This window comes from Entelurus aequoreus, linkage group LG19 (assembly GCF_033978785.1).
Source record: "Entelurus aequoreus isolate RoL-2023_Sb linkage group LG19, RoL_Eaeq_v1.1, whole genome shotgun sequence".
NCBI lineage: Eukaryota > Metazoa > Chordata > Actinopteri > Syngnathiformes > Syngnathidae > Entelurus > Entelurus aequoreus.
In genome coordinates, this window is record NC_084749.1 from 15,099,606 (window position 1) to 15,113,828 (window position 14,223).

Below are 14,223 nucleotides of genomic sequence, written 5' to 3' on the forward strand. Positions count from 1 at the left end.
TGACACCAACGCTGTAACATTTACCTGTGACCGGTTTTAATAACTGCTTGTGCAAACTTCCAGACTGTTCAACAAAAGAACGTAGGTAGAGTCTCGCAGTTTCCTCAGTATTGTCCCTTAAAAAGATCAAATGGTGGAAAAATGTAGCAGCATGTGTAATGTGCCTTGACAAAACGTCTGTTCAAATTGGTGCAATTAAAACCAAATTGATTTGACTTTTAATCTACTTATGACATCATACTGCAACACTGAGTAAACACTACATCCATGACTCTAATTTTGAAGCGGTTATTAATAGCAGAAGTGGGGTTTTAACCTAATTTAACATGATCAAGTGCACATTTAGTTTTTCCTTACTCGTTTATGCTTATGGCACAGGGGTGCGACTTGACAAGCTCTGCTTCTTGCCGCTCCTTTTGGACCATTGCTTCCTAGTTTGAATATGTTCCAAATAAATACCTTGAGAAGCAGAAGAAGATGCAGATGATGGTTGTTGCCAGGTCCACGCTCTGTTTCCAGTCTTCCCTCAGAACTCGAGCCAACGCTGATAGAGCCATCTCTATCAAGCGATATATAATACAATAATTACGACCGATAACATTTAATCAATTAAAACAGATGCTTTTTCTGAAATACATTTCTCCATCAAATAATGCATTATAGAAAAAAATGACGACTGGCATACATAAAATATCGTTAAAATTGGGCTTATAGACCATAAAAATACTATTTGAGTAATACAAACCTCAAAATAGGCAGGCTAAAAGTGATTGAAATATTTTAATATGAAAAATATAATTTTTAATCACTGTACAAAAAAGAGCTGAATGAGCGAAAAACTCCAATTTGTAGAAACATATGATTAGTTAACAGTTAAACGATATGTTTTAAAAAAAATACACCACTTGAACATAGAGATGGGTATTGAATCCGGTACATTTTTGGCACCGACTGAATCCCGTCGGTCCTATCGGATACGGATTCACGTAAAAGCCAACGTTGCCATGTTACGGTATCTGGGGTATGCCCGGTCGCTGACTCAAATGCTCCAAGATAAGTTGAGTGAGGCTCCACTTTTCCAAAAATGTGCTCGCTTGATGCCAATATCCATTGGCTTTGCTGTTGACATGCTACTGATTAGCATTAGCGATTTTACATGGCGATTTCAACATCTCCAATTTGTTAATGAAAAGATGCACGTTACAGTGAAACAGTATTACGTAATAAGTACAATACCTACAGTATTAACACTTTTCAGGGCGCAACTTACAAAATACTAGAAAGCAAAGACTGGACTGACGAGCTAACACTATAAACTTGGACTTGCAACTGTAAATGAGACTCAGAAACGTTACAACAAAACAAGATATAACAACCGGACAGCAGTTATCATAATCAGCTCATTTTTACATGTTAAAATAAAAAATTACATTTCATTATCAAAAATAATTAACACTTATTAACACACAAAAGTATTGGAAATTAGTACCGTTGATTACTGGTATCGATTCTAAGGTACCGGGAATTGTTACTGTATTGGTTTAAATGTGAACGGTACCCATCCCTACTTTGACGTAATAAATCGTGACTAGAGCAGTTGAAAACATGCTTTTTCTGAAGTACCATTCTGTTTGAGTTCTTCTAAATTGTCGGGGTTGCGGGCCAGTTGAAAGATCAGCGTGGCTCCTCTGATTTTCTCCTGGATGTCCTCATACAGCAGCTCCAAATATTCATCAATGCTGTTGATGCTTGCCTCCTCGTTGAGCTGAAAACAAAGAAAAACATCTAACTGTCCAAACAGGAGACCGCCTGGCAATCACTACAGTGGGGAAAATAAGTGTTGGATCCCTGCTGACTTAGTAGGTAAACAGTACATTGTTTTGTTTTGTTCTTATATTTTATGTATTTTAACAGAAATACGTAATGTAGTAAAATAACGTTAAAGAAATATTATGATAAATTTGTATTTTATATTCAATACACAATACGATTTAGTACTTGGGTGTGGAAAGTCTTGTCAACCTTAGAGCTCACGTTTCTCGTACTTGTAGTTTGTTGTAGTTGTTTGGCAAGGTTGCAAACATGCCAAGAGGGATTTTAGTGAGAGAAATAGCACAACGGAGAATGTTTGCACCTCTATATATGCAGTGTTGGGACTAACAGTTACTGTAACGCCGTTACTTTCGGCGGTAAATAGTAATCTAACGCGTTATTTTTTATATTCAGTAACTCAGTTACCGTTACTGCATTATTTTACGCAGTATCGGCTAAAAACTGAGAGGATCTGAGTGTGTTTTATTGGAGAGCTGGAGAAGAGGCGCGCTGCTCTGTGTGTGGGTGTGGGGTGGGGGGGCGTGTCTGTGTTTACTAACAAGACATGGCAGAGCCAAAGTCGAGTTTCTTAACATGGAGATATTCTCACTACTTTTCTTTTGTCGACCACAAAGAAAAGAACATTTTAGTTAAATGTAAGTTGTCTTGGATCAAATATCCTATCCTAGCAATTCAAATCTGCTGAAACAGCTACAAAAGCAACATGCTTCGACGAAGCTAGTAAAGAGAGACACACTTCACCTCCTAAGCAACAGCGGCTGGATTTTAACGAGGCACTGCACACTGAAGGTACACACACTCAGTCAATTCTTTTATATACTCTTTCATTCTAGACTTCTAGAGTGTTTGATTATCACATCACTCTAAATGTATAGACTATAAAGTTCACAAACATAAAGAGGGATGCTAGTGGGCCAGGCCAATCTTTCCTTATCTCTAAACCAAAACTGGGGAAATGTGTAGAGTGTTCTGGGCTTCAGACATGATTTTATTTCAGAAAAAAATGCCTGGTTAGGCTTTGTGTATGTAGTGTGTGCCTTCCTTGGTTTACAGCTACAGTATGTTGTTATTATGCTGTTTGTTACTTATGTATGTTATGTTGCAGCTATTTAAAATAGTTTTGTCAATTTGTTCTGGCCTGAAACAAATTGGCCCTTTGAAACATATCTTTGTCTTTGTGTGTTGTATGTAGACCACATTGCTTAGCAGAGTTCCGTGATGCAAATGCATGTCAAGTTGATCAACCGATTGTATTATTCTCCACTGCAATAACAGTACTGAAATGAAGGCTAAAAGGGCATTAAAGGGGACCTTAAAAAAATAAATATATATATATATATATAAGTAACTAAATAGTTACTTTTCACAGTAACACATTACTTTTTGGTGTAAGTAACTGAGTTACTTTTGAAATAAAGTAACTAGTAACTGTAAATAGTTACTGGTTTTCAGTAACTAACCCAACACTATAACACTATATATCAGTGGTCCCCAACCTTTTTGTAGCTGCGGACTGGTCAACGCTTCAAAATTTGTCCCACGGACCGGGGGAAATACAATCAGGTGTGCTTACGGAATGTATACCTGCAGACTGTATTGATCTATATTGATATTTAATGTATATATTGTGTTTTTTATGTTGATTTAATTAAAAATAAAAATAAACGTTTTTTTTTATTTTTTATTTCTTGTGCGGCCCTGTACCAATCGGTCCGGTACCGGGCCGTGGCCCGGTGGTTGGGAACCACTGGTATATATGACATTAGCGATGATGATGTTGGATTTATATTCAACATTTTGTGTTTTTAGTTGATATTCTGTCTTTCTGTAAAAATAAAGTTACTATAAAAATATATGATCTTGTTTTGGCCATGTTTTGACTGGCTTTTCCTCGCACACATTAGTATGCTAACACTTAACTAATTTGGCAGGTTTTCACCCCAAGAGTTATATATTTTGGTCCTCAACAAATGGTAGCTGTAAGCATGCTACACTGCTTTTTTAGCTAATTTTGCAGCCGCCTGTGTACTTCAGAGCGATAACCTTGTACTTGACACATGCTAACTGTTAGCATGCTAACATTTATTTGCTAGCTCGCTAACAGTGTGTTGTTTTTTTTTTAGCTAACTTTGTCGGTGTACACTTCAGAGATCATATGACTTGGTCATCAACGCATGCTGACTGTTGCGGTGTTAAGGGGGAGTTCCACAAACCACGTTAAACCCAGATTCCGATCTAACAAAGGTCTTAACTCATTCTCCTTCTATGCCACATCAATATGGAATAAACTCCCAACAGGTGTAAAAGAAAGTGCATCTCTATACTCCTTCAAAACCGCACTAAAACAACACCTCCAGGCAACTTCAACCCTAGACTAACACCCTCCCCCTTCCACCTCCCCGGATTGTAAATAAGCAAATGTAAATAATCAAATGTATTTCTAATGTATATACTTGTTCCTATGCTATCTGAACTCACTATGTTCTCTGCTCGCTGTACATATCCTACCAAGTCAGACCTACACTGTTTCAATGCCCATTTCTCTGATGATGCAATTGTTGATGACTGAAGTGCTGTTATCAACCAAACCCTCCTCATCCCACCCCCCGGATTGTAAATAATGTAAATAATTCAATGTATATACTCTGATGATTAACTTGTGTGATGACTGTATTATGATGATAGTACATATTTGTACCATGAATTGATTTACGTGGACCCCGACTTAAACATGTTGAAAAACTTATTTGGGTGTTACCATTTAGTGGTCAATTGTACAGAATATGTACTGTACTGTGCAATCTACTAATAAAAGTTTCAATCAATCAATCAAAAAAATGTTTACTTGCTGTCTTGCTAACATTAGCAAGGTAGGGGGCTTTTTTTGTAGCTAATTTTGTAGGTCTACATCTCAAAGTCATAACTTGGTCATCAACACATGCTAACTGTTAGCATGCTACACTGCTTTTTAAAAAATGTTTGCAGGTGTTCACCTCAAAGTGATATCGTTGTACTTAACACATGCTAACTGTTAGCATGTTAACGTTTGCTTGTTAAGATTAACATGTTAGCTTTCTGAGCTAATTTTGCTAGTATACATTTCAGAGTCATAGAATAATTTCTGTTTTAATTTCATCTGTATTTAAAATATTGTTGACAGCATTTCAGTTAACCTTCCACTTTTACAGCATTCACACACAATTTCTCCACAAATTGTGATATCTAGTTGTAAATATGTTTATCTTTCTGTTTAAACAAACCTCCGCTCATCCTTACCTCGACGCCTGCATAAGGTGCAAAATCTCTTGGGGAGATACGTTTTTTGTCTTGGTCATCTGTGAAAGACAAAAAAAAGGGAAAAATTGCCATCATTAAGGGGTCCGATGATTGTATCGCAGTTGTATTTAATTGGAAAAGTTGGTAGTAAGATGGCAACAATTCATCTTTTCATTACCATTTGTCTGTTTGCGGTTTTGGAGATAGAAGAGTAGTTGTTCAACTTCGTTGAGTTTAGAAGTGTGAATCAAATGACATTCTTCCACCACTTTCCGAGCCAACGATGACGTGTCTGTATTGGAGTTCAAACTCTTCAGACGGATGCTGGGGAGGAGAAAAACTCATTAAACTCTTTGTATGTAATTGGTGCATTCAAATCAAAGATTTTACCCAGGGTTGCACCAATAGACCACACTTTAAACTTACTGTATTCAATTAGTGCAGGGGTCACCAACCTTTTTGAAACCAAGGGCTACTTCTTGGGTACTGATTACTGCGAAGGGCTACCATAGATACACACTTAAATAAATTGCCAGAAGTAGCCAATTTGCTCAATTTACCTTTAACTCTGTTATTATTAATAATTAATTATATTTATCTTTGTGGAAACACTGATCATCTTAATGATTTCTCACAATAAATATATATAGAAACAGATAAATATCAATATGCAACACTTTATTTTTATATTTTCTCTAAGTGCACATTTTTCAAATTGAACATTTTCAAATGATCACTTCTAAGACAGTCTTGTGAAATCACAATATCCCATTTTAACTAGCTAGCCACTAACATTTATTAACAAATCATGAATTACTTTGCACCATGTTTGTACAAATAATAACTTATGTAAAATACAAAAGTAAACTCTCAAATTTTTAAATCATGTCACACTTTGAACTGGACACCAAATCTGTTATCTGTTTCTTTGTCAGTTAGTAGGAAGCCTGGCATTGCATGCTGTTAACTAGTGTGTTGTACTCTGGTGTGTAACTTGACACTGCAACTCTGAGTGAGTCTTGCCGATGTGCATCAGTGAGGCGTGTTCTGTGTTTGTTCTTGATAAAGTTCATGTCAGAAAAGGCTGATTCACAAAGATAAGATTTTTCTTCATTGTTTGCGGAACCTTCTTAATCTTTTGGACCTATTTTCACAGCAATCTGGCCTTAAGCTTAATTATGATAAATGTAAAATGTTAAGGATCGGAAATCTAAAGGGAACGTCCTTTCGAATGGAATGCAAAGTGTTTTGTTTATAACTTATATGCAATCTGTTGTGTTCCCTAATTTTTTTCTGTGTACATGAATGAAGGTGTGTGTTGCTGAGTCCGACTTGGACATTATCTGGACTGGGCCTGGTTTAAAAAACCCTTTAAAAAAATCTAATTTCATTGACAACTTGGTCTGTTGAAGATAAGGCCCTTTTTTAAAAAATAAAATAAAATAAGATAAATAAATAAAAAACATTTTCTTGGATAAAAAAGAAAGTAAAACAATATAAAAATAATTACATAAAAAATAGTAATTAATGAAAATGTTAGTGGACCAGCAGCCTATACAATCATGTGTGCTTCAGGGACTGTGTCCCTTGCAGATGTGTTGTCTATGTTGTGGGAACCAGAATATTGGTAGCAGAAAGAAATAACCCCTTTTGTGTGAGTGGGTGTGGATGAGTGTGCATGGGGGAGGTTGTTTGGGTTGATGCACTGATTGAAAGTGTATCTTGTGTTTTTTCTATGTAGATTTAATTTTAAAAAATAAAAAAAATAAAAAAAGTTTTTTAATTTTTTAAAATTTTTTAGAACAGGCCCGCGGGCGACTCATCTGGTCCTTACGGGCGACCTGGTGCCCGCGGGCACCGCGTTGGTGACCCCTGAATTAGTGCATTCAAAATAAAATTTGTATGACAGTGTTTCACATACTTGCCAACCTTGAGACCTCCAATATCGGGAGGTGGGGGGTGGGGGATTGGGGGAGGGGGGCGTGGTTATTTACCGCTACAATTCACCAACTCGAGTATTTCATATATATATATATATATATATATATATATATATATATATATATATATATATATGTATGAAATACTTGACTTTCAGTGAATTCTAGCTATATATATATATTTATTTTATTTACATAAAAGAAATACTTGAATTATCTATCCATTAGATGGCAGTATTGTCCTGTTTAACTTCTCTGTTCATGACTGAGAAATCATTTCGGCCACCGTGTTCAATGGAGAAGTCTGTTCTACATATTTACAGGCAACATACACCTTCCCCTTCGAACTGTCCTGGATGAACTGAAATTCTTGTTTCCATTCGTTTTGGAACTTGCAAGCGTATTTATATTGTGGGAAAGCGGACGTGAGAATAGGCTGTCCCCACTCAGTCTCAGGTCCGCATTGAGCTGGAGGGGGCGTGGCCTCCAGCTCCGGCTGAATACCGGAAGTTTGTCGGGAGAAAATCTCTGCCGGGAGGTTGTCGGGAGAGGCGCTGAATAACGGGATTCTCCCGCTAAAAACGGGAGGGTTGGCAAGTATGGTGTTTCACCTCAGGTTTACAGCTTTAGAGGCACAAACATGCTCACATGTACATGTGTGCTTAGCCCACTGCATTGCGATTGCTCCTCTACAGTTACATTTGAGTGCACTTGTGCATGCGTGTGTGAGAAAAACAACTAAAATCTTCTTGATTGCTAAAACAAAGTAGATGCGGGAAATATCGCTAAAAGGAAGACATGAAACTACTACAGGAAAATACCAAAAAAAGAGAAAAAGCCACTAAAATAGGAGCGCAAGACAAGAACTAAAACACTTCACACAGGAAAACAGCAATAAACTCCAAATAAGTCAGGGTGTGATGTGACAGGTGGTGACAGTACACCTACTTTGAGACAAGAGCTATAGTGATGCATGCTTGGTTATGCTTTAAAGTCATACCCAACAATTGCGACAACGTCTTTTTTACTGTCAACTGAGTTTCGTTTTTTAATGATGTCTGCTGGTGGTGTGCGCCGCATTTTTCCTACGCAAAAAATGTGCCTTGGCTCAAAAAAGGTAGAAAAACACTGATCTAATGAATGCGATTGCTCCTCCTCATGCATACGGAGACGATCAATTGTATCGTAAGTAGGGTTGCGAACAATGACAACTCAATGACAGTAACTTGTAGGTTGGAAATGAATATTGGAAAAAAAAAAGTTCTTACATTTTGTGACACTCTTTGCGTCCTCCAACCATGGCATTGCCCTGCTCTCCAAGTATCATTGCCTCCACCTCATATTGCACCACAATGGCTTTCTCAGTTGGGTGGACATCCAGCGTGCATCCTTTCACTTTCCTGCCATGGTGAAATACATAAACATCATCCCACTGTATTATTATCATTACATTGCAACACAATGTGGACATAGCCATTTTGCATCATTGTATCTACCATCACCAGGTAATGTACTGTATAGCAGTACATTATATATATATATATATATATATATATATATATATATATATATATATATATATATATATATATATATATATATATATATATATATACTGTATACTGCTAGCACTGTTTATTAGTACTTAATAGTACTGTTTTACTCGCTATTTCAGTTAGGTGTTGGCACAGCGGACCACGGTGCTAGAATGTGCTAGAATGTTCTAGCATGTGAATGGATGTTTTGCTAACAGCTAACAAGCTATGCTACTAGCAATAATTTACCTTTTGAGATAGCGCGGATCTCCGCCCGGCAAACCTTCCATTTTGATACAAAATCAACAAACGAAGGTATTTGTTGAGCATCGAGTAACCGTGGATTGTGTTCTCGGGTGTAAAAATCCACCCAGCATCAGAACGCTGCGGGAAGTCACGTGATCAAATCACGTGATCAAGTGTGGTCGCCAACGGGATTGTATTTTCGGTCAAATTCATTGTAGCGTTTTCCGAAATGGAACTCAAACTCATATGTGTTTACTTTGTAAAAATATGTATTTTTACGTTCTACGTACTTCGTGTTTTATGACGATGATCATGACGCCATTTTTTTGTAGATTTTTTTTTTTTTTTTACTATGGAAGCCGAGGTAACCCAGTTTCCCCAACACAAAAATAGCCCAACGTTATGTCATAGTTGTGAGATAAAACGTCGAAATTTTGAGATAAATCAGTCGAAATTATTAGATAAAAAGTCATAATTATGAGCTAAAAAAATCGAAATTATGAGCTTAAAAAAAAAAAAAAAATCGAAATTATGAGATTAAAAAGTAGGGATGTCCGATAATGGCTTTTTTGCCGATATCCAATATTCCGATATTGTCCAATCCTTAATTACTGATACCGATATCAACCGATACCGATATATACAGTCGTGGAATTAACACATTATTATGCCTAATTTAGACAACCAGGTATGGTGACGATAAAGTCCTTTTAAAAAAAATTAATAAAATAAAATAAGATAAATAAATTAAAAACATTTTCTTGAATAAAAAAGAAAGCAAAACAGTATAAAAACAGTTACATAGAAACTAGTAATGAATGAAAATGAGTAAAATTAGCTGTTAAAGGTTAGTACTATTAGTGGTTCAGCAGCACGCACAATCATGTGTGCTTACGGACTGTATCCCTTGCAGACTGTATTGATATATATTGATATATAATGTAGGAACCAGAATATTAATAACAGAAAGAAACAACCCTTTTGTGTGAATGAGTGTGAATGGGGGAGGGAGGTTTTTGGGGTAGGTGCACTAATTGTAAGTGTATTTTGTGTTTTTTTATGTTGATTTAATTAAAAAAAACAAAAAAAAAACGATACCAATAAAAAAAAAAAACGATACCGATAATTTCTGATATTACATTTTAAAGCATTTATCGGACATCTCTAATAAAAAGTCATAATTATGAGATACAAAGTCGTAAATATGAGATAATATAGTCGAATTATGATATAAAAAGTCATAATTATAAGATAAAAAGTCGTAATTTTGATAGATGAGATAGTTGAAATTATTAGATAAAGGTCATAATTATGAAATAAAAAGTCATAATTATGAGATACGAATTAAGTCGAAATTGTATCTTATAATTATATTATAATTTCGGATTTTTATCTCATAATTTCAACTTTCTTTTGTCATAATAATTTTTGTCATATTATATGTTGTTGTATAAAAATGTCTGCTTTTTCACATTACATTACATATATACATTTTTTTCCTCACATTTTTACTGTGGTTTTTTGTTTGATTTTATTTTGACAATATGCTGCGGGACAACAAAACTCAAGATGCAGGCTAAAAGGACCCAACGTACTATATTTACCTTTATTTTATATACACACACACACATATATATATATATATATGTATATATATATATATATACATATATATATATATATATATATATATGTGTATATATATATATATATATATATATATATATATATATATATATATATATATATATATATATATATATATATATATATATATATATATATAATGTATATATATATATATATATATATATATATATATATATATATATATATATATATATATATATATATAATTTATTTTTATTATTATTTTTTAAAATGTTTTAATTTTTTGTTTTTGTTTGTTTGTTTGTTGTTGTTTTTTTGCCAAATACATCTGTTCTTCTCACCCAGGCATAACATTTGTACTGCAATTGCAAACTTTTTTTCCCCACAAACATATGTGTCTACTTGTTACTATTTTTACTTTGACATTGATTTAAATAATATTCATCTACCAATTTAAAAATAATAATTCATTAATATGAGTATGAATATATTATCTAGTATATATGTACATATATGTATATGAATATGTACATGTATGAGCTTCAAGAGGGAGTCACCTGAAATGGTTTTCACTTCACAGGTGTGCTTGAAGCTCATCGAGAGAATGCCAAGAGTGTGCAAAGCAGTAATCAGAGCAAAGGGTGGCTATAAAGAAACTAGAATATAAAACACGTTTTCAGTTATTTCATTTTTTTTTGTTAAGTACATAACTCCACATGTGTTCATTCATAGTTTTGGTGATGTAAATAGTCATGAAAATAAAGAAAACGCATTGAATGAGAAGGTGTTTCCAAACTTTTGGACAAATTTGTTGCACTCCCCTCTATTAGCATACATAATGTAAAAAAATTTTTTAAAATACAAAACACTCTTAAAGTGCATCTTAAAATCAAAACAAGCCAAATTAATATGCATTTTACTAACAAAACAAAGCAAATTAATGAGCAATTTATCAACAAACCAGATTAATATGCATTTTAATTTGGAATAGGAGCAGTAATAATATGCCGCAGTTGGAATATGCTTATGTCAGCAACATGCAGTCAAATGTGGCAGCTGATGTCTAAATTTAGTTAGGCTGATGACAGGTGAAGAATTCTATTCATCTAAATAAATAATCACGTGAAAATGATTGCTGTGAGAAATCAACAACATACCGCAAATTGTCAAACATGTCAGTCAGCGTGATAGCCGACATTTATTTTGTAGGAGTGATACATATATGTTGTGTATTAGTAGAAGTAAGTATGACATGTATGTTTTGTGTTATGTTTAGAGACACGCCCTAAAACCCTAACCATTCTTGGAGTGGCTGTGTTGTTCGGGGACACTTCTAGAAGTCGTGTATCTATTAATTCCTCTCATCTAAACTTACACACAGTTGAGTGTGAATGAGAATGGGAATTTTAGTCTTTCTTTTTGGTTCTTGTGCCAAATGAGTCAAACTTTAGACTCAGACCCAGAAAGGGACAAGCGGTAGAAAATGGATGGATGGATGGATGGAATATTTTTTGTTACAGACTAAAAACGATGGTAATAAAGTTTGTGGCAAGTTGATCTATATTTCTTTCTCTTTTGTTGTCTTTAATGTTAAGGATATAATGTTATGCAGAGATGTACTTACAACATTTTTATAGACAAAGTCTACTATTTATAGTAGGGATGTCCGATAATATCGGACAGCCGATATTATAGGCCGATAAATGCTTTAAAATGTAGTATCGGAAATTATCGGTATCGGTTTCAAAATTATCGGTATCGGTTTTAAAAAGTAAAATGTACGACTTTTTAAAACGCCGCTGTGTACACGGACGTAGGGAGAAGTACAGAGCGCCAATAAACCTTAAAGGCACTTCCTTTGCGTGCTGGCCCTGTCACATAATATCTACAGCTTTTCACACACGCAAGGCATACTTGTTCAACAGCCATACAGGTCACACTGAGGGTGGACGTATAAACAACTTTAACACTGTTACAAATATGCGCCACACCAAACAAGAATGACAAACACATTTCGGGAGAACATCCGCACCGTAACACAACAAATACCCGGAACCCTTTGCAGCACTAACTCAATAATATACACCCCCCCAACCCCACCCACCTCAACCTCCTCTTGCTCTTTCAGGGAGAGCATGTCCCAAATTCCAAGCTGCTGTTTTGAGGCATGTTAAAAAAAATAATGCACTTTGTGACTTCAATAATAAATATGGCAGTGCCATGTTGGCACTTTTTTTCCATAACTTGAGTTGATTTATTTTGGAAAACCTTGTTACATTGTTTAATGCATCCAGTGGGGCATCACAACAAAATTAGGCATAATAATGTGTTAATTCCACAACTGCATATATCGGTATCGGCTGATATCGGTATCGGTAATTAAGAGTTGGACAATATCGGAATATCGGATATCGGCAAAAAAGCCATTATCGGACATCTCTACTTTCAATATTTTTTGTTACAGTCTAAAAACGATGGCAATAAAGTTTGTGGCAAGTTGATCTATATTTCTTTCTCTTTTGTTGTCTTTAATGTTAAGGATATAATGTTGTGCAGAGATGTACTTACAACATTTTTATAGACAAAGTCTACTATTTATAGTCACGGCGGAGAGAAGCACTGAATTAAAGACACTTATTATTAGTATGTGCTTAGCTGTTGTGTAGCTGCAAGCTCCTACACTGCAAAAAGTCAGTGTCCAAAAACAAGAAAAAAAAAAAAAAAAGGGGTATTTTATTCGAACTAAGCAAAATTATCTGCCAATAGAACAAGAAAATTCGGCTTGTCAAGACTTTCCAAAACAAGTCAAATTAGCTAACCTCAATGAACCCAAAAATACCTTAAAAATAACTATATTCTCACTAATAACAAGTGCACTTTTCTTGGTAGAAAAAAAGAGACCTTTTTGCTCAATATGTTGAAAAATATTATTAAATTAAGTAAATTCTAGTGCCATTATCTTGACATAATGATATGATTTTTTTTCATGCTTGAAGTAAGAAATTATTACTTTAAAAAAAGTAGTTTTATACTTGTGAGTGTTGATGACACAGCTTTGCAACAGTTGATATTCTAGTTTCAAGCATGTTTTACTCAATATAGGTCATCAAATCTCAGCAACAAGCTGTAATATCTTACTGAGATCATTTAGGACCAAAACACTTAAAACAAGTAAAACACTCTAACATAAAATCTGCTTAGTGAGAAGAATTATCTTATCAGACAGAAAATAAGCAAATATCACCCTTATTTGAGATGTTTCATCTTACTTAGATTTCAGTTTTTGCAGTGTAGTAGCCAATAGCCTACCATGTTTACCTTTTGCAAATGACTTGGCTAAACTACCAGAAAAGACCAACCAAGCTGTCACATGTAATGAGCAATGCATTACATCACAGTCACATCACAGGTTCATCAGTAATGTGTTCGAAAGTGTTAAATCCTGACATCTTGGACGATGAAAATAAATAACATTAAGCAGATTATGAAGGACAATAGATGACACGAGCCAGTCATTATACTGTAGGTGAGTGTACAAACATGAGCCGTGTGCCAATTTTAGGTGTCACATTATATGGCAGCGAAGACTTATGACCCCGTGGATCCTGTGGAATGTGCAGCCTGAAGGCTTCTCACTGTGGACTGCAGCGCTTAGCACCGCGTGGTCTTCTACCAGGCGACATCCGCGCCAAACATACGACATTTTTTGCACGTTTAGCAACGGCCCGAAAGAAAAGGTTCGCTCTGCCTGCACGGATCAAGGTCCCAGGGCCGCGGTCGCG

At 35.1% G+C, this 14,223-nt stretch overlaps 1 protein-coding gene across 2 annotated transcripts in view; it reads right to left on the reverse strand.

The window, feature by feature from the left end:
* The window catches only part of kifap3a (kinesin-associated protein 3a), a 31,341-nt gene extending 22,243 nt beyond the window's left edge, over nucleotides 1–9,098 (reverse strand). The window contains exons 1-6 of one of the 2 annotated variants that reach the window (XM_062027981.1): nucleotides 8,834–9,098; nucleotides 8,318–8,449; nucleotides 5,288–5,433; nucleotides 5,110–5,168; nucleotides 1,624–1,765; nucleotides 460–559 (exon numbers count right to left, since the gene is read on the reverse strand). In XM_062027981.1, the coding sequence (XP_061883965.1) occupies nucleotides 460–559; nucleotides 1,624–1,765; nucleotides 5,110–5,168; nucleotides 5,288–5,433; nucleotides 8,318–8,449; nucleotides 8,834–8,874 (620 nt within the window). In that variant the 5' untranslated portion in view covers nucleotides 8,875–9,098. The remainder of the gene's footprint in view (nucleotides 1–459; nucleotides 560–1,623; nucleotides 1,766–5,109; nucleotides 5,169–5,287; nucleotides 5,434–8,317; nucleotides 8,450–8,833) is intronic. The other variant, XM_062027982.1, reaches the window with a different exon arrangement.
* Nucleotides 9,099–14,223: the final 5,125 nt, after the last annotated feature.